Below are 27,963 nucleotides of genomic sequence, written 5' to 3'. Positions count from 1 at the left end.
AAAAACACTCATTGCGACTGACAAGTAGTCTAACAAATGCATGCACATAGCTCTTAAATTGTGTATTGGACTTGGGTTCAAGGACAGAGCATGAAAACAGCCAGAACAGGTATAAGCGGCTTTAAGCACCTGGATTTGGAATGACGGACTTGATAAGCCTCATCAGTTTAACTGAAAATAACTAGGCTGCGGAGAGACACAGCAGAGTGCATAGCCTTTCGATGGTGCGGTGTCAAAGTGACTCGATTTTAAATAATACACAACGGGATTAAATCTAACGCTTCTGGGTGGACTAGCAGTTTGATTCATTTCGGTGATATCTACCTGTTATTATCAACTGGAACCCCGCATAAAGAGAGCGCGCGAAAGCTTCTTGTTGGAAAGCATAGGCTAATGCCGCTCTGTGGTTCTGTCCAGCGCGCACAGGACTGAAAAGACAGACGCGCATGATTCAGGACATCAAGGCGTCTCAACAGTTTTCGGGAATGAAAACTTCAACATGGCAAAATAAACCCATCCTGCATACCTGTTTGAAACGATGCCTACATGAAAATCCCTTTCACGACTGCCGCTTTCGCTCGGACCGGCCGTCACAGAGCGGCTTCTTCTTCTTTTTCTATTGGAAGAGAGGGAGAGAGGATCCTTTTCCGTGCGAGAGCGGCTGTCCGCAGAAATGCCAGGCAACCTCACTGTCTCAAACAACACCGTGCTAGTTCTGGGTGCTGAGATTAACACCGCACAAACCCGGGACACTGACTATAACTTCCCTGCTCTGATACTCGGTATATTGCTAATTGTGGTCATCATTTGTGGAAATTTGCTTGTATGCCTTAGCGTGTACAGGGAAAAAGCTTTGAAAACTACAACCAACTACTTCATAGTCAGTCTGGCTGTGGCTGATTTGATGTTGGCAGTTTTGGTTTTGCCACTGTTTATATATGTGGAGGTGAGTAAAATATATTTAACTATATTTGACTATCTTTATGATACCTTGATGATGATGATTATTATTAATAGTGATAGTATTAATCATTACAATAATTACACATGATAATATGATTAAAAAAAAATCTAAATATGATATTCATAAGGGTCAATTAATTATGCTTAGAAGCCATTTCAAATAAGAGCACATAATGTAACATTGTAATATTGTAATATGCCATTTGTCACTCCAAACCATAGACTATGACAGAACAGACCACATGTTTAATCAATAATATAAATGGTCATTTCAAATTGATATTATGCATAGTTAATAGTATGAAATATTTACACAATTGATTATTGTCTAACAACCTATTGTCTTGAGGGGAAAGGTTTATTACACGTGTTGTAGCTGATGCAAGGATGCACACTGCACAGAATAGATGACATGCATACTGTATTAACACAGTTAACTCATTAATACAATGGTTTGCAAAGGCATGTGAACCTAGATTGCTGTTGTCCAACCTTCTCTATATGGTTCGTCGACTACATTAAGTATTTGAGCCAGCTAAATTATCATGGCTTCACAAGATCTATTCCTGCTGCATGGTTTTTAATACTGAATGTTCAACTTGACCAATAATGATGAAAGAATACTGTAACTACACTGAAAAAATATATAAACGCAACATGTAAAGTGTTGGTTCCATTTTCATGAACTGAAATATGTGAAATATACCAGAAATGTTCCGAATGCACACATAGTTTATTTCTCTGAAATGTTGTCACACATTTTTTTTTTACATCACTGTTAGTGAGCATTTCTCATTTGCCAAGATAATTCATCCAAATGACAGGCGTGGCATAGCAAGAAGTTGATTAAACAGCATGATCATTACACAGGTGCACTTTGTGTTGGGGACAATAAAAGGCCACTAAAATGTGAAGTTTGGTCAAAACAACACAATGCCACAGATGTCTCATGTTTTGAGTGTGCAACAGGAATGTCCACCAGAGCTTTTGCCAGAGAATTGAATGATCATTTCTCTACCATAAGCTGCCTCTACTTCAACCGGCCTCACAACCGCAGACTACGTGGAACCACGCCAGCCCAGGACCTCCACATCTGGCTTCTTCACCTGCGGGATCGCCTGAGACCAGCCACCCGGACAGCTGCTGAAAAAGTGGGTTTGCACAACCAAAGAATTTCTGGACAAACTGTCAGAAACCATCTCAGGGAAGTTCATCTGTGTGCTCGTCGTCCTCACCAGGGTCTTGACCTGACTGCAGTTTGGCGTCGTTACCAACTTCAGTGGGCAAATGCTCACCTTCGATGGCCACTGGCACGCTGGAGAAGTGTGCTCTTCACAGATGAATCCCTGTTTCAACTGTACCGGGCAGATGGCAAACAGCATAACGTATATGGCTTTGTGTGGGCGAGCAGTTTGCTGATGTCAACGTCGTAAACAGTGTGCCCCATGTTGGTGGTAGGGTCTACGGACAACGAACACACTTGCATTTTATCAATGGCAATTTGAATGCACAGAGATACCGTGACGAGGTCCTGAGGCCCATTGTCTTGCCATTCATCTGCTACCATCATCTCATGTTTCAGCATGATAATGCACAGCCCCATGTCGCAAGGATCTGTACACAATTCCTGGCATGCATACTCACCAGACATGTCACCTATTGAGCATTTTTGGGATACTCTGAATCAACGTGCACGACAGCGTGTACCAGTTCCCGCCAATATCCTGCAACTTCGCACAGCCATTGAAGAGGAGTGGGACAACATTCCACAGACCACAATTAACAGCCTGATCAACTCTATGCGAAGGAGATGTGTCGCGCTGCATGAGACAAATGGTTGTCACACCAGATAGTGACTGGTTTTCTGATCCATGCCCCTACTTAAAAATATATATATCTGTGACCAACCGATGCACATCTGTATTCCCAGTCATGTGAAATCCATAGATTAGGGCCTAATGAATTTATTTCAATTGACTGATTTCCTTATATAAACTGCAACTGTTACGTCTATATTTTTGTTCGGTGTAAGTATTTCAGAAATAATCAGATAACACTGACATCCACTGTCTCTAAAAAAAATCATACACTGTATGAGGATTGGAATCTAACTTCAACCATGTAGATATAGCTACGCTGTAGGCATAAACTCTATTTGACCCCTCGGGCAGACGCTTGGGTTGCCTCGCCACTAATAGTACCAGAACCCCCTGAAACGAGTCACTGCACAGATGCATCCCCATTCCTTTTGCCACAGCACATGCCTCACCCGCAGCATTACACACACATTTTCCCAGCGGCAGTCATCACTGGGCCGGGAAACTGAAGCTGACTAGCACCTCCCCTATGCCCCTCTCCTCCTCCCCTAAGCCAGACAGCCACTAGTAGCCCAGAGACCCAGCAGAGGAACAATGGTTTGTCACTGACAGAACATTCCATTCCCAGGGCCACTGTCCCAAGCGCCACACTGGACACCGTTATGGCGCCTTCAGAGGGGACAAGACAGCTTGAAATAGCATCCGACTGGCCAGTCTGATGAAATTATTTAGCAGCCCATCTCCCTCCCGTCCTTGGGGTGATCGCTGATCTGACATGACTCAGTGGAAGTGGTGGAATCCAGCCAAGTTGGAACAGTGATTAGGCTACTTCAAGGCTGAGGAGAAGGAAGGAATTAGGAAAGTGTTTAGCCTATAGTGTTGAAACCGAGGCTCATGTATCACATCAAATGGCAGACTGGCAGTGAACACATGCCGCCAACCTGGCAGCCATATATGGGTCATTTTGATCAGAGAGAGAGAAGACATTAAGAAAAAGACAATTAAAAGGTTTGTCCATTTATTCCTCAGGTGATACAAGGCCATTAAAATCCTTTCAATTTTGATGAGAACAAAACGTGCAATAACCTGGCACTGTGCACCACACCTGCATTTCCCAATCAGCCAGAGGGGCCGGGCTGGAGAGTGGTGTGTTTTACTCTGCTCAGCTGTATGACAGAGCTGCAGCAATACTAATGAGGAAATTAAGATTTCTCACACAGCCAATCTGGTGGGTGCAGAACACTAGCCTGGTGGAATACCTTGTGGAAGTGATTAGAGGCCAGGGAGGGGCAAGGAGTTGTCTCTAAATTAATTTAATTATCAGCTGTATTGAAGGAGACGGTACAAGGTGCCTCCCCTCTGACCTTCTCAATGCGTTTTGAGAAGGAGGCAAGGACAGAGGATGTGGGGAATCAGGGAAAGATGAATGGAGAAAGAGACTGATGTCTTTGATGCTGCTCTCTGACCATGTGAGTTTTGTTGCTCTGATCTGTTTCAGTTCCAGGATGGTCTATGGTCACTGAACATGCACATCTGCGATGGCCTGATGACCATGGACGTGATGTTGTGTACAGCCTCCATATTCAACCTCTGTGCCATCAGCATCGACAGGTGATCAGCCTTTAACTCTCTGTTAACATTCTGTCCGATTTCTCAGGTGGTGGTCGAAGCTCTGAGGTCAAGTATCACTTTATGACAGAAACAGCATTGCATTACAAGCATGAGTCAATTCATCTTATTAGGAAAAATGACCATGCCTCCAGCAATGACCTGTCATCTCTTGTCCCCCTTCTCCCTAAAAGCACTCACTCTTAACAGAAAGCACAAATTAGACAGACAGAAAAAAAAGAACAAAAAACAGAAACCTCAGGATAAAATATGTATCCACGTTGATCAACTGCCAGAATTGGCATGGAATCATTAGCTAGTTGACCTGATATGATTATCCTTATCTTTGCTCACTGTTGCAAAGTCTCTCACTGAAATGAAGATGTACAGGGCCTGTTGAAGTATTTGTTGCCTCCATGTTGCCTATAGCCAAGCAAACATTTTTAGCTTTCCAACAAATGGAAATCTGAAATAAATGAGAATCCAACACGTACACCAACATACATTTCCTGCATTTCTGTCAAATGTGATGTACTAGAATGACGTACTAGAATGACAGATCTAAATCATAAATTTACTTCATTCGTAAATATTTCTCTTCTACACAGAGTATAGATACAACTCCTCTCAATCTCTTCTCTGGTTGATGTGATTCATTCAGGTTCATCGCTGTCTCCATCCCGCTTAACTACAACCGTAAGCACGTGGACCAGAGACAGATCTTCCTGCTCTCCGCCACGTGGATCCTGGCCTTGGCGGTGGCCTCGCCCGTCATGTTCGGCATCCAAAACGTCCCCCAGCGGGACCCAACAGAGTGTAAGCTAGAAGATGACAACTACGTAGTGTATTCCTCTGTCTGCTCCTTCTTCATCCCTTGCCCCATCATGCTCCTCCTCTACTGCGGGATGTTCCGGGGCTTGAGGAGGTGGGAGGAGGCGCGCAAGGCCAAGCTGAGGAACAGCATCCAGGCCTGTAGGAAGTTCCAGGAGGCCGCTGCCTCCTTGCCCCCGCTGGCCTCCCTGCCTCCTCCACCCCCCGTTATCAAGCGGGATGAGCTGACAGACATGAAGCGGGAACTAAAGGATATTAACCTGGAGGAGCTGGACCCTTACCCCCTAGAGTCTCCAGACGGCCCCTATAACAACTCTTCACCAGACACTCCAGACTTCCCCTATAACTCCTCAACCACTCCAGAATACAAGGACGGTCCTGTGCCCACTGTGGTGGCCTACTGTAACATTAAGCATAACCTCCACCCCACACCCGACTCTCACAAGAAGAAGAGGGCCAAGATTAATTGCCGAGAGAGGAAGGCCATGAAAGTGCTTCCTGTCGTTGTGGGTGAGTGGAATTCTTTTTGTTCTCTTATCTGTTTGGTTGCACTTTGCGGAGCCTCTATTGTGGTAACAGTATTGGCCAGGGCACTGATGCAACTGTTCATGTAACTGTGTAACTGTTGCAGTGTCAATGCTACAGAAAGAAGGTGCCTGTCTTTGTTAAAAAACAGCACTCACAGAAAACACTCCCTCGACCCAAACCCAAGTTCAGAGTCAGGCAGTTCTCTTGAATTTCCATTAACGCTGCGTAGTAAAAAAGCTAAATAGACATTTCTGATTTAAATGCAAAATATAGGGCTCTATTTTAATAAACCTAATGCAATGTAAAATCTTGGCACTGACGGTAGCGTTATAGGTTCGGGCGTGTGTTAGAAATATTTTTTGCTATTTTCACAACTGTAATTATTGTCGCAGTAGCTGGTGGTGGTGTGAAAGGGCTGGGTTTTGATGAATAAACAAGTGGATGTGTCGTGACTTGGCCCCTCACTGGCCAATCAGAACATACTCCATGGCTAGATGTGGTTGCTTCAAGTTGTGTATTTGAGGTCTTTTATGAATTGCATTGTCATCAACTCCAATTTTAATGTTAGTCCATTATAGCCCAATTCGTTAAATACCCTGTCCCATATTTGCTAAATATGTTGAACATGTTTTCAGTCCACATTGTTCAAATTGCATTGCTTCAATATGGAACTACATTGTTAAACATAGGCTATAGCAGTCTGGACATGAAAATGCCAAACATAGTCAATAAGGAAGATTCAACTCACTAGGCTATTGATAAGGCCTTCAAAAAACAGTGTATAATTATAATCAAATTCTACTAAAAATGAAAAAACAACTTGTTTTAAATAGTCTATGTCTAAATACAGTTCCAGCCACAATAATTGCTCACCATGGGCGTATAATACAGACAAGGCAATTTAAGACTATGGAGAGTTTTCCACACATATACTGTACACATTTTTCATAGGAGCTGGATAAAGATCCAATATAAAGAGAAAAGGAGAATTTCCACTCACCATTATACTCGCAAATGTAATGTTTTATAAACATCATGGTACCATCTTACAAATCAAATATGCACTTCTCCAGAAATAGCGGACGGAATTCCATTGCATTTGAGAAAAGTATGTTCTCACCATAAACCCATAGCCGGGGAATCTTTCTACATAATAATTTCGGCTGTTAATCAACTTAAATGAAAAACAAATCACTGTTTTACGGGATTCACCGGAGCAAAAGGCACATCTCTCCTTCCATGAGCACTGTGCATCATGGATGGATAGGCTGCGCTTTCACTCTCAAAATCCATGCCATCATCAACTGCGTTGCTCAAATGCAGGTAAAGCCTGACAATATTCGAGAAATGCATGGCTATGACATCTAGTCTACAGGGTAGACAAATTGGTTCCAAATTCGGCTTATTAATTTACTCTTTATGTAGTGATCAATGGAGATATTTTTAGGGCCACCAAGCCAAAACATTGGCAGTTATATAATTATAAACTGGGTGGTCCGAGATGCAGAGTGCCTGGACACAGTTTTGAGGGAGTGTGCAATTGGCAAGCTGACTGCAGGAATGTCCACCAGAGCTGTTTGCAGAGAATTGAATGTTCATTTCTCTACCATAAGCCGCCTCCAACGTTGTTTTAGAGAATTTGGTAGTATGTCCAACCAGCCTTACAACCACGTGTTACCATGCCAGCCCAGGACCTACACATCCGGGTTCTTCACCTGCGAGATCTTCTGAGACCAGCCACCTGGACAGCTGATGAAACTGAGGAAGATTTCTGTCTGTAATAAAGCCCTTTTGTGAGGAAAACTCATTCTGATTGGCTGGGCTTGGACCCCCAGTGGGTGCACCCATGGCTGCACTCCTTGCCAGTCATGGGAAATCCATAGATTAGGGCTTCATTTATTTATTTCAATTGACTTAATTTCCTTATATGAACTGTAACTCAGTTAAAAGCGTTGAAATTGTTGCATGTTGCGTTTACATTTTTGCTCAGTATAGTTAAATCAGCCATGACAGAGGGAATGGAAGCTTGTTGTGTGCAACAGGGAGGGCCAATTTAATGCAAGTTTCACAAAAATGGTTTACTGTTAAAACATTTGTAGCGTGTCTATCTATGGGTAACAGGGTTGACATGTTATGCTCGACCCACTCTGTTTTTTCACCACAAAACACCAGAAACTGCCCAAAAAGAGTAGAACCAGCTCACCAGCTTTTACATTATGATTTGACTATTATATGTCCAATGTTTCTTTTGAAAGAAAAGGGTATATTACCCTGAATATCCCACATGGACAATTTCTATGGCCAGATATGGACTATATCCTGAGATATGAGACATCCTATTTTCTCTCTTCATGTTGACAAATACTGACTGTACACATCGCATATCTGTGTTTTCTCAGCACATTCAAGATATTAAGCTATATTGTTTCCAGATATGCTCCTCTTGGCTGAGGTCCATATCCGGATCTTGATATGCTGAAAATAAAGACGATTTGATGCATTTCTGAATTTTGGATTTCCTCTGGATATTGAGTCATTAGATATCCTGAGATAGAAAATAAAATGTCCATATAGTCCTGATGACAAATACTGACAGTAGGCCTACATAGTATATGTTCTCAGCACATACGGTACAAGCCACATGTTCTTGACTGAGGTCCATATCAGGATCTTGATATGCTAAATAAGGACCATTTCTGATGCTTATTTGAGTTGAGGACATGCTCAATAATTTGACAAATATTAAATCCATATCATTCTTTCAGACACTATACTTTTTCTATTCCCTCTAGATAAAGGCACAAGCAAACCGCAAGCTAAAGCACTGTAACTGGTAGCCTAGCAACAAGAATCATGTATTTTCTGCTGTGCAGTTCCAAGTATATTTTTTTTTATTTGGGCGGCACAAATGAGTGTGTCAATGGTGTGTGGTCGAACTGACAACTGGAGAAACAAAGAAGTGAGAAGTTGTTCAGAAAATACCTCCAAGAAGTTAACGCTAAAGTGAGTATCTAATTTGAGATGTTTTATTTATCTTAGCAACTGTAGTTCTGTCCTTGAGCTGTTCTTGTCTATTAATGTTCTGTATTATGTCATGTTTCATGTTTTGTGTGGACCCCAGAAAGAGTAGTTGCTGCTTTTGCAACAGCTAATTAGAATTCTAATAAAATAGCTTGAGGCTTGATGTGGGGGTACAAGCTACCTGGTAGACTAGTTAGCTAACAAATAACGAAAACCTTTTCACCCCCTATCAAGCCTCAAGGTGATAGCTAATGTTTTAAAACATTTAGGCATATTTTGCATTACCGATTAATATAAGATAGCTAGCTTGTTCCAGTTAGTTTTGTCATCATGAATGAAGGAGGTAGAGTACCTACCTTGTGGTATGGTTATGTGAAAAAAATTTTTTTTTGCAATATTGACTCAATTTTGATTCATGATTTATGCATTTACAGTTTGGAGTGGATCATAGACCAGCACTACCACCATGTTGGGTCTGGACTGCAAGGGACTGCCACTGATGACCCAATTTGCACCCATCACATCCATCGTCCATAAGAAACAGGGCAAGCAGGAGTATTGAGGGTGTGCACCTTTTATTTTCTATTAAATAAAATAAATGTTTAGCAAAGATTGGCTTACGTTTGCATTTTCACAGAAAGCCTGTTGTGATTGCTGTTGTGATTAGAGCTCTAGCTATGCTGCATTAAAAAAAAAACTGAAATAGTAGAGATATTCTTTGGAAATAGCAACTTAAATATGATAATGTTTCCTTTCCGTGCCTTGTATAGCTTACTACTGAATATGGTGCAAATGTATGCTCAGATATGTCACCTTCAAGTGAAGCAGCATGATGATTTTCAGTGCCTGAACAGGTAAAATAATTTGGCCACTGGACCTTTCATGAGTCGGATTTAGCCCATTTTCGATCAGTCATAAGAGGATGAATATTACATATCATGTAACGATATCTACTGAAATGTTTTTTGTTTTTTTTAAATACAGATACATTAATTATCAGGTAATGACAACGGATATGATAAAAAAATTATAATATGTGGATTCATTCATGCCTAACTATAAAGGCTTAGATACAGTGCAGTGCATTCGATACTGTGCATTCGGAAACTATTCAGACTCCTTGACTTTTTCCACATTGTTACGTTACAGCCTTATTAAAAAAAAAAAATCCTCATCAATCTAAACACATGACCCCATTATAACAAAGCAAAAACTGTTTTTTATAATTTTTTCCAAATGTATATTTAAAAAAAAACTGAAATATCACATTTACATAAGTATTCAGACCCTTTACTCAGTACTTAGTTGAAGCAACTTTGTCAGCGATTACAGCCTCGAGTCTTCTTGGGTATGATGCTACAAGCTTGGCACACCTGTATTTGGGGAGTTTCTCCCATTCTTCTCTGAAGATCCTTCTCTGTCAGGTTTTCAGGTCTCTCCAGTGATGTTCGATCGGGTTCAAGTCCGGGTCACTCAAGGACATTCAGAGACTTGTCTCGAAGCCACTCCTGCATTGTCTTGGCTGTGTGCTTAGTGTTGTTGTCGTGTCTGGAGCAGGTTTTTTGTCAAGGATCTCACTGTACTTTGCTCCGTTCATCATTCCCTCGATCCTGACTAGTTTCCCAGACCATGCCGCTGAAAAACCTCCCCACAGCATGATGCTGCCACCACCATGCTTCACCGCAGGGATGGCCTCAGGTTTCTTCCAGATGTGACACTTGGCATTCAGGCCAAAGAGTTCAATCTTGTTTTCATCAGACTAGAGAATCTTGTTTCTAATGGTCTGAAAGTCCATAAGGTGCCTTTTGGCAAACTTCAAGTGGGCGGTCTTGAGCCTTTTACTGACGAGTGGCTTCCATCTGGCAACTTTACTATAAAATCCTGATTGGTGGAGTGCTGCAGAGATGGTCGTTCAGGAAGGTTCTCCCATCTCCACAGAGGAACTCTGGAGCTCTGTCAGAGTAACCATCGGGTTCTTAGTCACCTTCTACCCCAATTGCTCAGTTTGGCCGGGCAGCCAGCTCTAGGAAGAGAGTTGGGGGTTCCAAACTTCTTCCATTTAAGAATGATGGAGACCACTGTTTTCTTGGGGACCTTCAATGTTGCAAAATTTCTTTGGTACCCTTCCCCAGATCTGTGCCTCGACACAATCCCGTCTCAGAGCTCTAAAGACAATTACTTCGACCTCATGCTTTGGTTTTTGCTCTGACATGCATTGTTAACGGTGGGAACTTATATAGACAGGTGTGTGCCTTTCCAAATCATGTCCAATCAATTGAATTTACCACAGGTGGAGTCGAAATCAAGTTGTAGAAACATCTCAAGGAAGGTCAATGGAAACAGGATGCACCTGAGCTCAAGTTCGAGTCTCATAGCAACGGGTCTGAATACTTATGTAAATAAGGTATGTCTAATTTTAAAATGTTATACATTTCCAAAAATGTCTAAATCACTATTTTCGAATTGTCATTATGTGAAAAATGTATGAGGAATCATTTTTATTTAATCCATTTTAGAATAAGGCTGTAACATAACAAAGAGGAGTTAGAATATTCTACAACAGTGGTTACCAACCAGTTGATCCTGATCGACTGGCCGATCTTCAAGGCATTCCTAGTCAATCACCAAACATTTCTGTAAAAAAACAACGATAAAGCCTTGCGGTCCTTTTTTGTTGTTGTTGAAGGCAAAGTGTTCCCATTTTTAACCCTTTCATGTGTCTGAAGGTAGAACTCCGCCTACTCGGCAGGCCCAAAGTGCAAATCAAGTGTACCTATAGGCCTACCGCTGGCCAATCAGATAGCTCAGATCACTGTGTCTGCACAGTTTCCTCGAGCCATTGACTCTAAAAAGATACCTTGAATACACAGTAAAGTTGATACTGTGAGATTTAAAAACATTTAAAACCATGACTAGAGACTGTTTTTATGAGTAAGTTCATGTTTAAGTTGTTATTCAGCACTGTCAACACTTTGTTCAACACTCACACTACAACTAGCACTGCAGCTGTAATGAATGAGTATAGCAAAGTTGTCCGACAAGCCTGCGTTATTGAATATTTCACTTTCTTTGGTCATAGGAGTAACAACATGAATTGGTGCTTGAGGCATACATAATGCAGTGCGTCTTGAGTTTCTGGCCCCTTTTCTCAGTGGAGGTAGAGCGGAGGGATGGTGAGTCAGGTGAGAGGCAGCCTCACAGCTGCTGCCTCCCCTCAGATTGATGCAGGCCATCAAGTCCAATAAAAAAAACATTATGCTCACTTAGCTGTCCCTCACAAGTAATAACAAATTATATATTACCAGTGTGATAATATACCCACATTCTTTAAATATCATTTCAAAATGATTTCAGAAGAACAACATTGGCAGAGCAATTCAAGCATAGCCAATATGCATGGTAATAACATGGCATTGTTGAATACTATTTTCTGATTGGCTTGAACAGCATTCTAGAGTGTGCATTATTTCAATTTAATGCATGGTATATTTTCACAGTATAATTCAATGTTGAATTATTACATGTTTTATGTTTGAGCTGCTTTTGAAAGTAAAAGTCAAATTGAAAACATTATTGGCATGGTTGAATTCGATATTCATAATAGCAAGCTAGGTTTGGTTGCTAAACTAGCAAATCAGTTTGTATGGTTACCAAGGCAACTTCTGTCGCAATCTAGTAAACTTGCTAGCAGCTTCAGTGGATGTTGAACACATTTCTAGCGGCAAATGTGTTAAATCATAGCCATGGTATAAAAGAGATAATCAACTTGTGGCTCTATGCGTTCTCTGGAAAATAATGCAACACCGTGGAAGGTTAGTTCACTATACATCACGTGTCAAGGAATATGAACTAATTATAGAGCAAACGGAATTATCACAACACATAGGTTGTAATATGGCTTTTTGTTTCCTGTATTGGCTTCCCCGGTGATTTTACCCACGCACCGCTACTGATCTTGACTCAGAAAAGGTTTGTGGCCACTGTTCTACAAATATGTAAACGGGGGCACGCTCACACCCCAGATATCTCCCTGGACTCATACTATAGCAGGGAGAGTTCTGAGGTCCGGATTGGATGCATGTAGAAACTGTCCATTTATGGAGAATATCCTAGTTCCGTATATGAAATTCATGACATGCGTTTCTGGAACATGTCTACTACTTATATCTAATCAAATGTCAGATATCCGGAAATATATACAGTAGATAAAGATATCCCTTGATATTGACCCTTTTCGCCTAGTATTCACCATATTAAAACGAGAGTTCAGTTCACGTAACAGTTGACTTTAATAACTAGGGCTTTACAATGAGTATGGTTCTGCACAGTCAGATTGGATAGTTTGATTAATATAATAATTTTATTAAAACGTTTACATGCTTTGCAATAAGAACGAATCCCATAATAATCCTGTTTACATGGACACATCTGAAATCAGGCTGCCCGATGGCACTCTGATAAATTTCAAAAAAATCGCCAATGAAAATAAACGTTCTACCACAGTGAACATGTTATTTTTGGAAAGCATATTTGATTCTGAGTTTGGACATATAAAGTTTTATGTGAAAACTACTTTTACGATGCAGACATTGTTGTTCCGGACTCACTTTACTCGCGCTAAAGCAGGAGGCTCGCTCGGCTGGTGCTAGCAAATGCAGATCAAATACACCGCTGGAACGCCGATTAAGGTGTTTACATATCGTAATAATTTGAAAGATTGCTCAGAAAAATCAAGTGTTTTAATCGGTGTATGCTTACTTCGATTTTGACCAGAGTAAGGTGTTAACATGACTTTTGCATAATCTGCCCACTGCCATAATCCGTTTAATATCGAATTATTAGTGTGCATGTAAATGTACTGAATGACTGATTATTTTGGGGGTTAGTGGGTTAAAACCTTCCAAGAAGTCACAGACTGCACGGAGGGACATGTCAAAATGCAGAATTTAGGCACTTTAGCAAGTCTTTATTCATATATTAAATTCATATTTATTGAATTCTCAATGTGGTCACTACAATTGTTTTAGTAATTTAGATCCATTTAAATGCATGTTAGTGTTTTTGGTCTCCTCTGGTATGTGTCAAGTACAATAAAAATGCATCAAGACAAAATATATTGTAGCGCTGGCAGCCTATTAAGAAGACTTGGAGGCGTTGCTTGTTAGGGGTGTGGCTTTCTTGTAGAGCTTTTTGGCCTCCCATGAACCGGATTGTCATGCCATTGTCAAGGTTAAGCTTCTACATGTGAAAATCTATTTTAAAATACATTTCCGATGCATTAAACATACATTGAGTCTACAACACATTAAGCTCATATGCCCTTTCTTTTCTGATCCATTATTCATTTCATGTGTAAAGAATGGTTTTTAAACCTTGAGACAAGGACTGTGTGTATGTGTGCCAATCAGAGGGTGAATAGGCAAGGAAAAGTATTTAAGTGCCATTGAACAGGGTATTGGTAGTACGTGCCAGGTTTGTTTCAAGAACTGTAGCACTGCTGGGGTTTTCATGCTCAACAGTGTATCGACAATGGTCCACCACCAAAAGGTCATCCAGCCAACTTGTAAAACTATTGGAAGCATTGAAGTCAACATGGGCCAGCATCTCTGGGGAACGCTTCCGACACGTGTAGAATCCATGCCCTGATGAATTGAGGCTCAATATTAGGAAGGTGTTCCTAATGTTTGGTAAACTCAATGCATATACATTTAAAGTACATTCCGTAATATGTTTGAATGTAAAAAATAGTTTAAAAAAATACATTATTTTGCCAATTTTAAATATTTCACATTCATCCTAAAATATATATTTTAAATGTAATTATTTTCGTATAGGAAACGATGTGTCATACAAAGAATACAAGCACAAGTTGAACGCTGGCTTCAAGCATGAAATAGCAAAACAGGTTTCATCAACAACATAGTGACAGGTCTTACAGCATTGAACTGGAGTTCCACATGGTATTTCTCTCAACAACCCAGCCACACAACAACCGCAAGAGATTCGTCGTAAATATTTTTGAGGGTCCATCTTCTGTGCACTGAGTGGTCTGAGTCATCAACACGAGAACTAACATACCACTCTAGCTATACAAAGCTTTCTAAAACCTCACCTCTGGCCTAAAGTCTTGTGTGGTCCTTTCAATGTTTTTACTCTCTAAACAGTTACGTCTTTCTTACGTGTAAAGACCTTGTTAAGGAAAAAGGATAAACAGGGTCATTATTGGGCCTAATGAGTCATTATGATACCCTAGCCAACATTGGCGAATTACCTTCACCCTCAATCCAATCATTATGTAAGGTTTGCCTGAGGCCTTAAGACCTAGAGAGGGAGTTATCCCTACAGTATCAGCATATTGTTGTGTAGAGGGCTCAGCCTTCTGACTGGCTGCATGGACCTGGAAACACAGCTGAGTAAACACAGATGAATGATCATCGACAGTGATCATGGAGTATGGAGTCTTGGAAGATTTGCCCCATTGTGGACTACTGTGGACAACTCTGATTTTTTTCCCACTAATTGGTCTTTTGTCCCAATCACCTCAGATCTTTTCACATCAGATCTTTTTTAGAGCTGATCTAATTGGTCAAAATACCAATTAGTGGTGAAAAAATATCAGAATTGGGCTTCCTGTGTAAAAGCTGTCAACGAGAATCCAAGCTAACTGTAGGCCATGTGTTGGAATGTTCATGTATTCTACAACTATCAATGGATGCTGCTGAGGGGAGGATGGCTCATAATAATGCCTGAAACAGAGCGAATGGATTTTTTAAAAACCTTTATTTAACTAGGCAAGTGAGTTATTTTACCAAAAGGCAAAAGGCCTCCTGCGGGGATGGGGATGGGGATTAAAAATAAAAAATGTATTAAATAAAAATATAGGACAACACACACATCACGACAAGAGAGAAAACACTACATAAGAAACCTAAGACCTGTTTTTAATAACCTGCCCAGGGACTGCGGTTGAAAATTAGCCGGCTGGCTAAAACCGGCACTTTTACTGAAACGTTGATTAATGTGCACTGTCCCTGTAAAAAAATAAAAAATAATAAACTAAAACTAAACAACATTGCATGGCAGTAACACATGACAACACAGCATGGTAGCAACAACATGACAACAACGTTGTAGCAACACAACATGGTAGCAGCACAAAACAGGGTACAAACATTATTAGACACAGACAACAGCACAAAGGGCAATACAAAACATCACGCAAAGCAGCCACAACTGTCAGTAAGAGTGTCCATGATTGAGGCTTTGAATGAAGAGATTGAGATAAAACTGTCCAGTTTAACTGAAAAGACGAGCGACCAAGGGATGTGTGTGCTTTTGGGACCTTTAACAGAATGTGACTGGCAGAACAGGTGTTGTATGTGGAGGATGAGGGCTGCAGTATATACAGTGGGGCAAAAAAGTATTTAGTCAGCCACCAATTGTGCAAGTTCTCCCACTTAAAAAAGATGAGAGAGGCCTGTAATTGTCATCATAGATACACTTCAACTATGACAGACAAAATGAGAAAAAAAAATCCAGAAAATCACATTGTAGATTTTTTTATGAATTTATTTGCAAATTATGGTGGAAAACAAGTATTTGGTAATCTACAAACAAGCAAGATTTCTGGCTCTCACAGACCTGTAACTTCTTCTTTAAGAGGCTCCTCGGTCCTCCACTCGTTACCTGTATTAATGGCACCTGTTTGAACTTGTTATCTGTATAAAAGACACCTGTCCACAACCTCAAACAGTCACACTCCAAACTCCACTATGGCCAAGACCAAAGAGCTGTCAAAGGACACCAGAAACAAAATGGTAGACCTGCACCAGGCTGGGAAGACTGAATCTGCAATAGGTAAGCAGCTTGGTTTGAAGAAATCAACTGTGGGAGCAATTATTAGGAAATGGAAGACATACAAGATCACTAATAATCTCCCTCGATCTGGGGCTCCACGCAAGATCTCACCCCGTGGGGTCAAAATGATCACAATAACGTTGAGCAAAAATCCCAGAACCACACGGGGGGACCTAGTGAATGACCTGCAGAGAGCTGGGACCAAAGTAACAAAGCCTACCATCAGTAACACACTACGCCGCCAGGGACTCAAATCCTGCAGTGCCAGACGTGTCCCCCTGCTAAAGCCAGTACATGTCCAGGCCCGTCTGAAGTTTGCTAGAGAGCATTTGGATGACCCAGAAGAAGATTGGGAGAATGTCATATGGTCAGATGAAACCAAAATATAACTTTTTGGTAAAAACTCAACTCGTCGTGTATGGAGGACAAAGAATGCTGAGTTGCATCCAAAGAACACCATACCTACTGTGAAGCATGGCGGTGGAAACATCATGCTTTGGGGCTGCTTTTCTGCAAAGGGACCAGGACGACTGATCCGTGTAAAGAAAAGAATGAATGGGTCCATGTATCATGAGATTTTGAGTGAAAACCTCCTTCCATCAGCAAGGGCATTGAAGATGAAACGTGGCTGGGTCTTTCAGCATGACAATGATCCCAAACACACCGCCCAGGCAACGAAGGAGTGGCTTCGTAAGAAGCATTTCAAGGTCCTGGAGTGGCCTAGCCAGTCTCCAGATCTCAACCCCATAGAAAATCTTTGGAGGGAGTTGAAAGTCCGTGTTGCCCAGCAACAGCCCCAAAACATCACTGCTCTAGAGAAGATCTGCATGGAGGAATGGGCCAAAATACCAGCAACAGTGTGTGAAAACCTTGTGAAGACTTACAGAAAACATTTGACCTCTGTCATTGCCAACAAAGGGTATATAACAAAGTATTGAGATAAACTTTTGTTATTGACCAAATACTTATTTTCCACCATAATTTGCAAATAAATTCATAAAAAATCCTACAATGTGATTTTCAGGATTTTTTTCCCTCATGTCTGTCATAGTTGAAGTGTACCTATGATGAAAATTACAGGCCTCTCATCTTTTTAAGTGGGAGAACTTGCACAATTGGTGGCTGACTAAATACTTTTTTGCCCCACTGTATCTCAGATAGGGGGAGTGAGGCCTAAGAGGGTTTTTATAAATAAGCATCAACCAGTGGGTCTTGCGACAGGTATACAGAGTTTACCCGTTTACAGAAGAGTATAGAGTGCCGTAATGTGTCCTATAAGGAGCATTGGTGGCAAATCTGATGGCTGAATGGTAAAGAACATCTAGCTGCTCGAGAACCCATACCTGCCGATCTATAAATTATGTCTCCTTAATCTAGCATGGGTAGGATGGTCATCTGGATCAGGGTTAGTTTGGCAGCTGAGGTGAAAGAGGAGCGATTACGATAGAGGATACAAAGTCTAGATTTAACTTTAGCCTGCAGTTTTGATATCTTCTGAGAGAAGGACAGTGTACCATCTACCCATACTCCCAAGTACTTGTATGAGGTGACTACCTCAAGCGCTAAACCCTCAGCGGTAGTAATTAGGGATGCACAATCTATCGGTGAAGATAACGCCGATGTGCAAAGCTGAAACTTCACTGCTTGACATGTATGATGAAATCCTGGTTGAGAAGGAAACTACTGAACAAATGAACAACAAAACAGCACAGCAAGTAAGTGAAAGAAATAGGTTTTGATTATGTTTTACTGATAATGGGGACATACGTAAATGGCAACAAAATGACTTTTTGGTCAGTGTGGTGTGTGTATATGTGTGTAACCTTTACTTAACTAGGCAAGTCAGTTAAGGGCAGAGAAAGCTTGTTGGACGCTAAGAACGCTTTGTTGTAGAGCGTTTAACACAAAATCCGGGGAGGGGCCTACAAGAATGAAATGGTCTACCGTATCAAAACTTTAAAATAGCAGTGCAAGATTGCTTAGAATCAAGGGCAATGGTGACATTTCCCTTGAGAGGAACCCAGATTACTTACCAAAGAATACTATATACATCAAGAATGTTTTTCCAGCACTTTTGATAAATAGGGCAAAATAGAAATAGGCCTATTAACAGTTAGGATCAGATTATTTAAACGGGGAGATCAAAGGATTAAACGTGGCTGCCTTCAAAGCAATGGGAACCTCCCCAGAGAGGAGAGACAGGTTCAAAAGATCACAGATAGGCTTGCCGATTATAGGGGCCACAACCTTAAAGACGAAAGGATCTAAACCATCTGTTTAAGGTGCTCCTTTAAGGTCCTCCTTTCGGACTCAGTGACCGCCAGCAGGGAGAAACTTTGTAGCAGGGCAGGGTAAAAAGAGGGAGTTTAATGCTTAAAATCAGCAAATCAAATTGTTTGGGGACAGACTTGGTGGAGACAACCGCGCTCTGAAGGTGATCCTTGGTAAAGATTGTCACTCCCCCACCTTTAGAAGATCGGTCTTGCCAAAAAAGGTTAGAACCAGAAAGGTTAACAGCAGTGTTCAAAACACTCTTCCATAACCACATCTCAGTATTGACCAACACATCTGGATTGGAGCTGTGAACCCACACTTTCAATTGATCCATTTTAGGTAATAAGCTTCTAGTGTTAACGTGGAGAAAACTCAGGCTTTTACGAGAGCAGAAATCAGTGAAAACAGATATCAGAGCCGTCAGAATTGGGGATAGCAACAGTAGATGGGCCAGTGTGTACATGCACATTTCTAGATATCATCAACAGTAATACAATCAAGACACGGCAGAGGACAGGGAGCTTTGATTTGAATGTGCATTAAATGGCAACAGGATCATATTATACAGCAATTTCATCAGTTAACATGAATACAAAGCCGGCAAGAGGTGGTTAGAAAAGTCTGTGTACCCAATAGAGTCAGAGTCCCGAGTGTGGGAACAAACATGGTCTGTCCCACGGTTGGGTAAACAAGAAGGTTCATAGTCAACAAAGCATGCAGGAGTCATGAGGCACATAGCAAAATGCACAAGAAAAAATATATAACTAGCCATTTGTAAGTTCAGAGTCACTCGCCCCAACAGTGTCTGTGTGCTGAAGGAGAGCGAAAGCTCGGGAGAGAGGTGGGAGTGTGGTGGAGGTACCTATACCAGACAGGGGGAGACAGGCCACAGCAGACGGTGAACAGATCGCCAGGTGGAATCCAAGCAGCAGTGCAGCAGACAACGGGAGTAGGTGCCACACCCACTTGGGAGAAGCTTTTATTTCTGGAGGCAGATTTCTTGTAGAAAATGTCAGTGGATGGTCTGTGAACAGCGGGTTGGGTCTTCAAGGCCTCTGGATTTGGGTGGTGTAGCCTACCAAGGCTTTGACACCTCTCACTTCAGTACTAATTGAAGTTGTATCTGGTCTGACTGGTCTGTCTCAGTTCCAGGAGTTTTGATCTGGAGTGAAGGCTATGCTGTGGAATTGCATCAAACATATAGAAACCATGTGTTTGATACTTATCCACTTATTCCTCTCTAGCCATTACCACGAGCCAGTCCCCCCCAATTAAGATGCCACCAACCTCCTGTGAGACCTAGAACAATCATTCACGCTGTAGGGGTTAAAACTGCTAAATATGCTCACTAAAATACACAGTGCCTTCAGAAAGTATTCACACCCATAGTGGTGGCTGCATCATGTTATAGGTATGCTTGTAATCGTTAAGGACTGGGGAGTTTTTCAGGATAAAAAATAAACAGAATGGAGTTAAGCACAGGCAAAATCCTATTGGAAAACCTGGTTCAATATGTTTTCCACCAGACGGAGATTAATTCACCTTTCAGCAGGACAATAACCTAAAACACAAGGCCAAATCTACACTGGAGTTGCTGACCAAGAAGACAGTGAATGTTCCTGAGTGGCCGAGTTACCGTTTTGACTTAAATCTACTTGAAAATCTATGGCACGACCTGAAAATGGTTGTCTAGCAATGGACAACAACCAATTTCACAGTTCTTGAAGAATTTAGAAAACAATAAATGGGCAAATGTTGCACCATCCAGATGAGGAAAGTTCTTAGAGACTGACTCAGAAAGAGTTAGATGTAATCACTGCCGTAGGTGCTTCTACAAAGTATTTACTCAGGGGTGTGAATATTTATGATATTTCTGTATTTCCTTTTCAATAAATTCCAGTTAAATGGATGTGTCAACATTTAATGCTAAAGCTCAGAAAACAAATAAGATTCTACGCTACAAAAAGACAGAGTAATGTATTACCAAATGTAAATGACAATTATCCGGAGCAAGGGCACTTCTAGCATTGCACACATTCTTTAATGCAGTTTTCCCCCTTGAGAAGTTTTGTGCCTGCTTTAAGCCAGAGAGACAATCCTGTAGTCTTTCACAGTAGATGCACACACACATATTCTGGTTGCCTACCTATTGGAGGGTACGGGCAGAGGGCATGGCAGGAAATTGTTCTGGATGATCCTTTCAATACCCAGGCCACAATCATCCACACTGGAAAGTCACACACTAAAGGAGCAGCACACGCACACACACACACACACACACACACACACACACACACACACACACACACAGAGCTAAATGAGTCTACTAGGACAGAGAGATAAAAAGGGGGAGAAAGATCAGGGGAGAGGGGAAGGAGTGGGGAGAAAGAGAGAAACTCTGTCACCGTCAATTAGCCTTGTGTCCTTGTGCTATCTGTGAGTCTATCTATCCAGGGATGATGTAGATTAATTGAGTTGGTGAATTCATTGAAAAGGCATGTCAGAACTGAAGCGTGGCCTATAGTATGGAATTTTAGGGAGCTATCAGGGAGTATTTAAAACCCTGTGATCAAGAATCAATGTGAAGAGGGAACAACAAAACCTATTCCCCCTCAGGATACTGAAAATATTTGGCATGGGTCCTCAGATCCTCAAAAGGTTTTACAGCTGGTCGCATCACTGCCTGGTATGGCAACTGCTCGGTCTCCGACCGCAAGGCACTATAGATGGTAGTGGGAACGGCCTAGTAGATCACTGGGGACAAGCTTCCTGCCATCCAAGACCTCTATACCTGGCGGTGTCAGAGGAAGGCCTTAAAAATTGTCAAAGACTCCAGCCACCCTAGTCATAGACTGTTCTCTCTGCTACCACACGGCAAGCGGTACCGGAGCGCCAAGTCTAGGTCCAAGAGGCTTCTAAACAGCTTCTACCCCCAAGACATAAGACTCCTGAACATCTAGTCAAATGGCTACCCAGACTATTTGCAGTGCCCCCCCCACCCCCCTATTTTACACCGCTGCTATTCTCTGTTGTTATCTATGCATAGTCACTTTAATAACTCTACCTACATGTACATACTACCTCGACTAACCGGTGCCCCCACACATTGACTCTGTATCGGTACCCCCTGTATATAGTCTTGCTATTGTATTTTTACTGCTGCTCTTTAATGACTTGTTACTTTTATCTCTTATTCTTCTTTTTTTTTTTTACTGCATTGTTGGTTAGGGGCTTGTAAGTAAGCATTTCACTGTAAGGTACCTGTTGTATTCAGCACATGTGACTAATAAAATTTGATTTAAAGTCAATGAAATAGATTTGAAATAACGGTTGATCTTATCTGAATCGGGATACTAACAGAAATAGTAACTTACACTGCAGTAGTAACCTACATTGTAAATAAATAGTTATGTGGGGAAAAGACTAATAGATGCCTCAAAGTCAGGTGGTGTCTGAAAATAGGGGACTCTTGGAGAGAAGACACCATTCCAACCAGCCTCACTCAAGCCTTCCATCCTTTTCTTTATTTAATAGTAGGAGGTGAGAATGGATCTACAACAACTCCAAATAGCAGGAGTGTTGGAGCTGTCTGGTCAGAACGGACTCAGAAACCCAGAAACACATTATTCCATTAGATAACGCTTTCCTAATCCTGGCCCTAGGGGTTTATAATAAGACGCCCTATGACAGGTTTCCCAACTGGTAGCCCACGGGACGGATTTCACATGTGGTTTTATTTGGTCCCGCAAGTTATCTGAGCAAAAAAAATAATGAATTACAATATATACACACACACACACACACACACACACACAGTACCAGTCAAAAGTTTGGATACACCTACTCATTCAAAAGGTTACTCTTGATTTTGACTATTTTCTACATTGTAGAATAATAGTGAAGACATCAACATAACACATATGGAGTTATGTAGTAACCCAAAAAGTGTTAAACAAATAAAAAAATATTTTATATTTGAGATTCTTCAAAGTAGTCACCCTTTGCCGAGATGACAGCTTTGCACATTCTTGGCATTCTCTCAAACAGCTTTACCTAGTAAAAAATAAAGAAAAATCCTTGAATGAGTAGGTGTCCAAACTTTTAACTGGTACTGTATTTACAGTTGAAGTCGGAAGTATACATACACCTTAGCCAAATACATTTAAATTGAGTTTTTCACAATTCCTGACATTTAATCTTCGTAAAAAAGTGGATCACCACTTTATTTTAAGAATGTGAAACGTCAGAATAATAGTTGAGAGAATTATTTATTTAGCTTTTATTTCTTTCATCGCGTTCCAAGTGGGTCAGAAGTTTACATACAATCAATTAGTATTTAGTTGCATTGCCTTTAGAATGTTTAACTTCGGTAGAACATTTCAGGTAGCCTTCCACAAGCTTCCCACAATAAGTTGGACCAATTTTGACCCATTCCTCCTGACAGAGCTGGTGTAACTGAGTCAGGTTTGTAGGCCTCCTTGCTCGCACATGCTTTTTCAGTTCTGCCCACACATTTTCTATAGGATTGAGGTCAGGGCTTTGTTATGGCCACTCCAATACCTTGACTTTGTTGTACTTAAGCCATTTTGCCACAACTTTGGAAGTATGCTTGGGGTTATTGTCCATTTGGAAGACACATTTGCGACCAAGCTTTAACTTCCTGACTGATGTCTTGAGATGTTGCCATCTGTTTTGTGAAGCACACCAGTCCCTCCTGCAGCAAAGCACCCCTACAAGATGATGGTACCACTCCCGTGCTTCACAGTTGGGATGGTGTTCTTCGGCTTGCAAGCCTCCCCATTTTTCCTCCAAACATAACGATGGTCATTATGGCCAAACAGTTCTGTTTTTGTTTCATCAGACCAGAGGACATTTCTCCAAAAAGTATGATCTTTGTCCCCATGTGCAGTTGCAAACTGTAGCTTTTTTTTAATGGCAGTTTTGGAGCAGTGGCTTTTTCCTTGCTGAGCAGCCTTTCAGCTTATGTCGATATAGGACTCGTTTTACTGTTGATATAGATACTTTTGTACCTGTTTCCTCCAGCATCTTCACACGGTCCTTTGTTGTTGTTCTGGGATTGATTTTCACTTTTCGCACCAAAGTACATTAATCTCTAGGAGACAGAACGCGTCTCCTTCCTGAGCGGTATGACGGCTGCGTGGTCCCATGGTGTTTATACTTGCGTACTATTGTTTGTACAGATGAACGTGGTACCTTCAGGCGTTTGGAAATTGCTCCCAAGGATGAACCAGATTTGTGGAGGTCTACAATTTTTTTCTGAAGTCTTGATTTCTTTAGATTTCCCATTATGTCAAGCAAAGAGGCGCTGAGTTTGAAGGTAGGCCTTGAAATACATCCACAGTTATGCCTCCAATTGACTCAAATTATGTCAATTAGCCTATCAGAAGCTTCTAAAGCCATGACATCATTTTCTGGAATTTTCCAAGCTGTTTAAAGTCACAGTCAACTTACTGTATGTAAACTTCTGACCCACTGGAATTGTGATACAGTGAAATAATCTGTCTCTAAACAATTGTTGGAAAAATTACTTGTGTCATGCACGAAGTAGATGTCCTCACCAATTTGCCAAAACTATAGTTTGTTAACAAGAAATTTGTGGAGAAGTTGAAAAATTAGTTTTAATGACTCCAACCTAAGTGTATGTAAACTTTTGCATGTTCATTACATGTTCAAAAATGTCTAAAAACATGTTTTCACTTTGTCATTATGGGGTATTGTGTGTGAAAAAAAAACAAGGGTCTCTCCTTGGCCCAGCCAGAGGGGAAGGGCAGGAGTGATGGATATCTCTAATATAATTCAATGGTTCAAACACAAACCAAGGTAGATTTCTGGTGGGAAGGAACTCTACATTACATTGGATAAGACTCTTATTCGTGCTCCTGAGGGACCTACATTAGATGACTAGGATACTTTATTCACAGCTTGAGCTTCTCTGAGGAATGCTGAACTGATGGAAAAAAATAAAATGCTATTTCTGCCTCACATTCAGTTGTTCAACCAAAGCCCTCCCTCCACAGTAAGTGAATGAGTCGGAGAAAGGAAAGCCCAGCTTCCAGAGAGAGTTGGTGCTCAGAGCAGGGATATGTCCCAAATGACACCCTATTCCCTATAAAGTGCACTACATTTAAACAGGGCCCATATGGCTATGATCAGTAGTGCACTATATAGGGAATAGGGTGCCATTTGGGACGGAACCCAGACCTCCCCATGCAGGATGGAACAGTTTGTTTCTGATCCATCACTCATCCTAACCCCCATTCTAGATTATTAATAGAAATCTCATCAGCATTTCTGAATTATTCAGCCGAGCGGGGGCTAGGCAGGGAAGCTGGCTGACTGGTGTAGTTCGAACGGTGGTGGAGGAGCATTTGTAGCACAGTTTATCTTATATATACACCCTACACCTGTATACACCCTTCTAATTTTTCTGCAGGCATACTTCTTTACGTACAAACATCATTTGATCTGGCAAGGTTCTGCTTATATCTGAAGTATTCACCCAATATACTTTGCTCCTGTATGAGCAATTGGTTTATGTATGGGCCAGTGTTTGATTTAAAATGTAATTTTCCTACTTACAATACAGATCGGTTCCGTTTTATTACCATAGTCACGTCACGCTGATAGTAAATGACACTAACATTTTTTTTGCACTTAAAAAAAAATTACATCTATATCACACCATGGGGATATGATCACACTTCATGATGTATATGTAATTGAGCTCTCAGTGATGTGTAGAATCTATTCAGCAGTGACTCTTCAGGCTACTTCAATCTGAAATACATTCATCTGGATGGGGCTTTAAGAGGGGGGCGGCTTACAGTAGTTCTGGGCTCAGTCTTTGATTTTGATTGTGTTTGACTTGATCATTATTGCTAGCTATATCTTTTCCCATTGGCCGCTCATTCATGTCCTCAAAGTAAGACTCATCATATATTGAGCAATTCCAGTTTTATTAAATGTGGGATGCGTTCCAAATGGCACCCTGTTCCCTATAAAGTGCACTACTTTTGACCAAAGCTCTTTGGGCCCTGATCAAAAAGTAAAGCACTATAAAAGGGGAAAGGGTGCCATTGGGAACTCAAGCATAGTAAATAAGGTTTCAAGCCTGTGTTAGCCTGACATACAATCCTTTCATAAATGAGAAGTCTTAGAGGTGTAATTTTACTGGAATCCCTGTGGTCTACGAAATCTAAACCTCCCTCTTTGTGTGTGTGTCTGTGCCCATTCGTGCCGTTCTGCCTGTGTGTACCTGTGTGCATGTTTTCCTATGCTTGTTCCCATGTACCTTCATGCGTTTGTGCACGTGTGTATGTGCCTGACTACCTCTGTGTATGTGTGTGTCTATTCCATCCCAGGTGTCTTCCTGTTCTGCTGGACCCCGTTCTTCGTTGTCCACACCATGCGGGCCCTGTGTGCCACCTGCTTCATCCCCCCCGCCCTGATGAGTATTGTCACCTGGCTAGGCTACGTCAACAGCGCCGTCAACCCCATCATCTACACGGTCTTCAACACAGAGTTCAGGAACTACTTCAAGAAATTCATCCACAGCTGCTGTACATACCGGTAGACAAGACGGCACAGCTAGCCTGGTTCCAGATCTGTTTGTGCCGTCTCGCAAACTCTTATGGTCAACTCCTATGGCAATGTGAGTTGGCAGCACAGCACAAACATATCTGAGGCCAGGGTAAGCCACCACCGCCAATAAATGGACAAGAAAGCACAAACGATACCATTGTATAGATGTGACAATATCAAATCTGAGCTTTGTTGTACAGTATATCTTGCCATTACATATTTTTCTCCCAATTGGGATTTTATTTTTGTACATAATGTTGTCTTCTGTTGATTTAAGCTTGTGATTTATCTTACTGTGACAGAAATGTTTGTTTGTCAGCTGGCCATATGCCGATTCAATGTTTATTGTGGAAATCTTTGTGGTGAGGAATAGCATTGAATCCCTTCAACTAAAAAAGATATTCAGAAATAGAAGCCATTTCTGAGGTTATTAGAGGTAACTGAATGTGTACAAAATGAATCTTTAAGATTAAATGTTTTTTCACTTAAAATGAGGACTTCTGTCTTCTGAACATTGAGGTCCAGGGTTAAAAACATACTCCACGCCACCACTGCATCACACCTACCTCTCATCAACAAAAAAAATATAATTATCCACACAACCACGACAATACTGCAAATCCTGAGATGACTCCTGACTTCGTCTGATAAAGATCGTCACAACAAAAGGAAACCTCTTTAAAAAATATCCCTCACGCCTGTACGGAAATTGACGCTTTGACAAACTGAGAAGCGGTCAACTGAAAGGGCAAAAAAACAAAGAAAGTTTCCTCTGTGTTGCCTAGCAGCTCAAATCATGTATCCAAGACACGAAAATAACAAAAAATAGAGTCATGGTTCAAACCCAAGGAGAAAGCTTTGGGAGGGAGGATTAAATATGATGGAGCAATTTCAGACACCATCTGCTTGCAGTGTGACAGGTATTGAGAGAGTAATTTAAATCCACACACACTTCTTCCCCCCCAGGATGATTGGTCCATTAGCCACAGGTGGATGACAGAGGTTAGCCTAGCAACAACATCAGGTGAAGACAGAGGCCAAAAACATTAGTTCCATTTCAAAATCAGGGTAGGGTAAACTAGTGTTGATGTGCTAACATAAAAGTCAACTCCAAATGAGGGCATTCAGAAGAGTGACCTGTATATCTATGAACACATAACAGCTGTGTGAGTTGAAAGGTTTAATGTCAGTCCTTCCATAAACATTGTTTTTCACACACCTCTTCATGAAAAGGTCTCGCTTACACTATGACATTCTTCTTCACTCTCCTCCAAGACAGCTGATGCGTATTTTATTCAAAGATATTCAAGTCTATCTCAACTAGGAGAATGTAGAGAAAGCAGAGAAGAACAATCTTTGGATAGGACTGCTGTAAAATGTGATTATGGAGGGGAAATTGTGGAGGTGGGTGGACAGAGAAGGAAGTGGGTGTCTCACTCCCAAGCTTTTAAGTAGACCTGAG

General features: G+C 41.3%; 1 protein-coding gene across 1 annotated transcript; it reads left to right on the top strand.

The window, feature by feature from the left end:
• On the top strand, positions 1–26,992 carry drd4a (dopamine receptor D4a). Its single transcript, XM_020491945.2, has 4 exons — positions 1–946; positions 4,279–4,391; positions 5,050–5,729; positions 26,282–26,992. The coding sequence occupies exons 1-4, from the start codon at positions 674–676 to the stop codon at positions 26,491–26,493; spliced, it is 1,278 nt and encodes a 425-aa protein (XP_020347534.1). The 5' UTR covers positions 1–673; the 3' UTR covers positions 26,494–26,992.
• Positions 26,993–27,963: the final 971 nt, after the last annotated feature.

The sequence above is a fragment of the Oncorhynchus kisutch genome, linkage group LG10 (assembly GCF_002021735.2).
Source record: "Oncorhynchus kisutch isolate 150728-3 linkage group LG10, Okis_V2, whole genome shotgun sequence".
NCBI classification, from domain to species: domain Eukaryota; kingdom Metazoa; phylum Chordata; class Actinopteri; order Salmoniformes; family Salmonidae; genus Oncorhynchus; species Oncorhynchus kisutch.
This window is presented reverse-complemented; position numbering and strand designations above follow the sequence as displayed.

Coding starts and splice junctions, on each gene's coding strand:
- drd4a (XM_020491945.2), top strand. CDS start 674: ATGCCAGGCAACCTCACTGTCTCAAACAACACCGTGCTAGTTCTGGGT. Junction 4,392..5,049: donor TGTGCCATCAGCATCGACAG/GTGATCAGCCTT, acceptor TGATTCATTCAG/GTTCATCGCTGTCTCCATCC. Junction 5,730..26,281: donor AGTGCTTCCTGTCGTTGTGG/GTGAGTGGAATT, acceptor ATTCCATCCCAG/GTGTCTTCCTGTTCTGCTGG.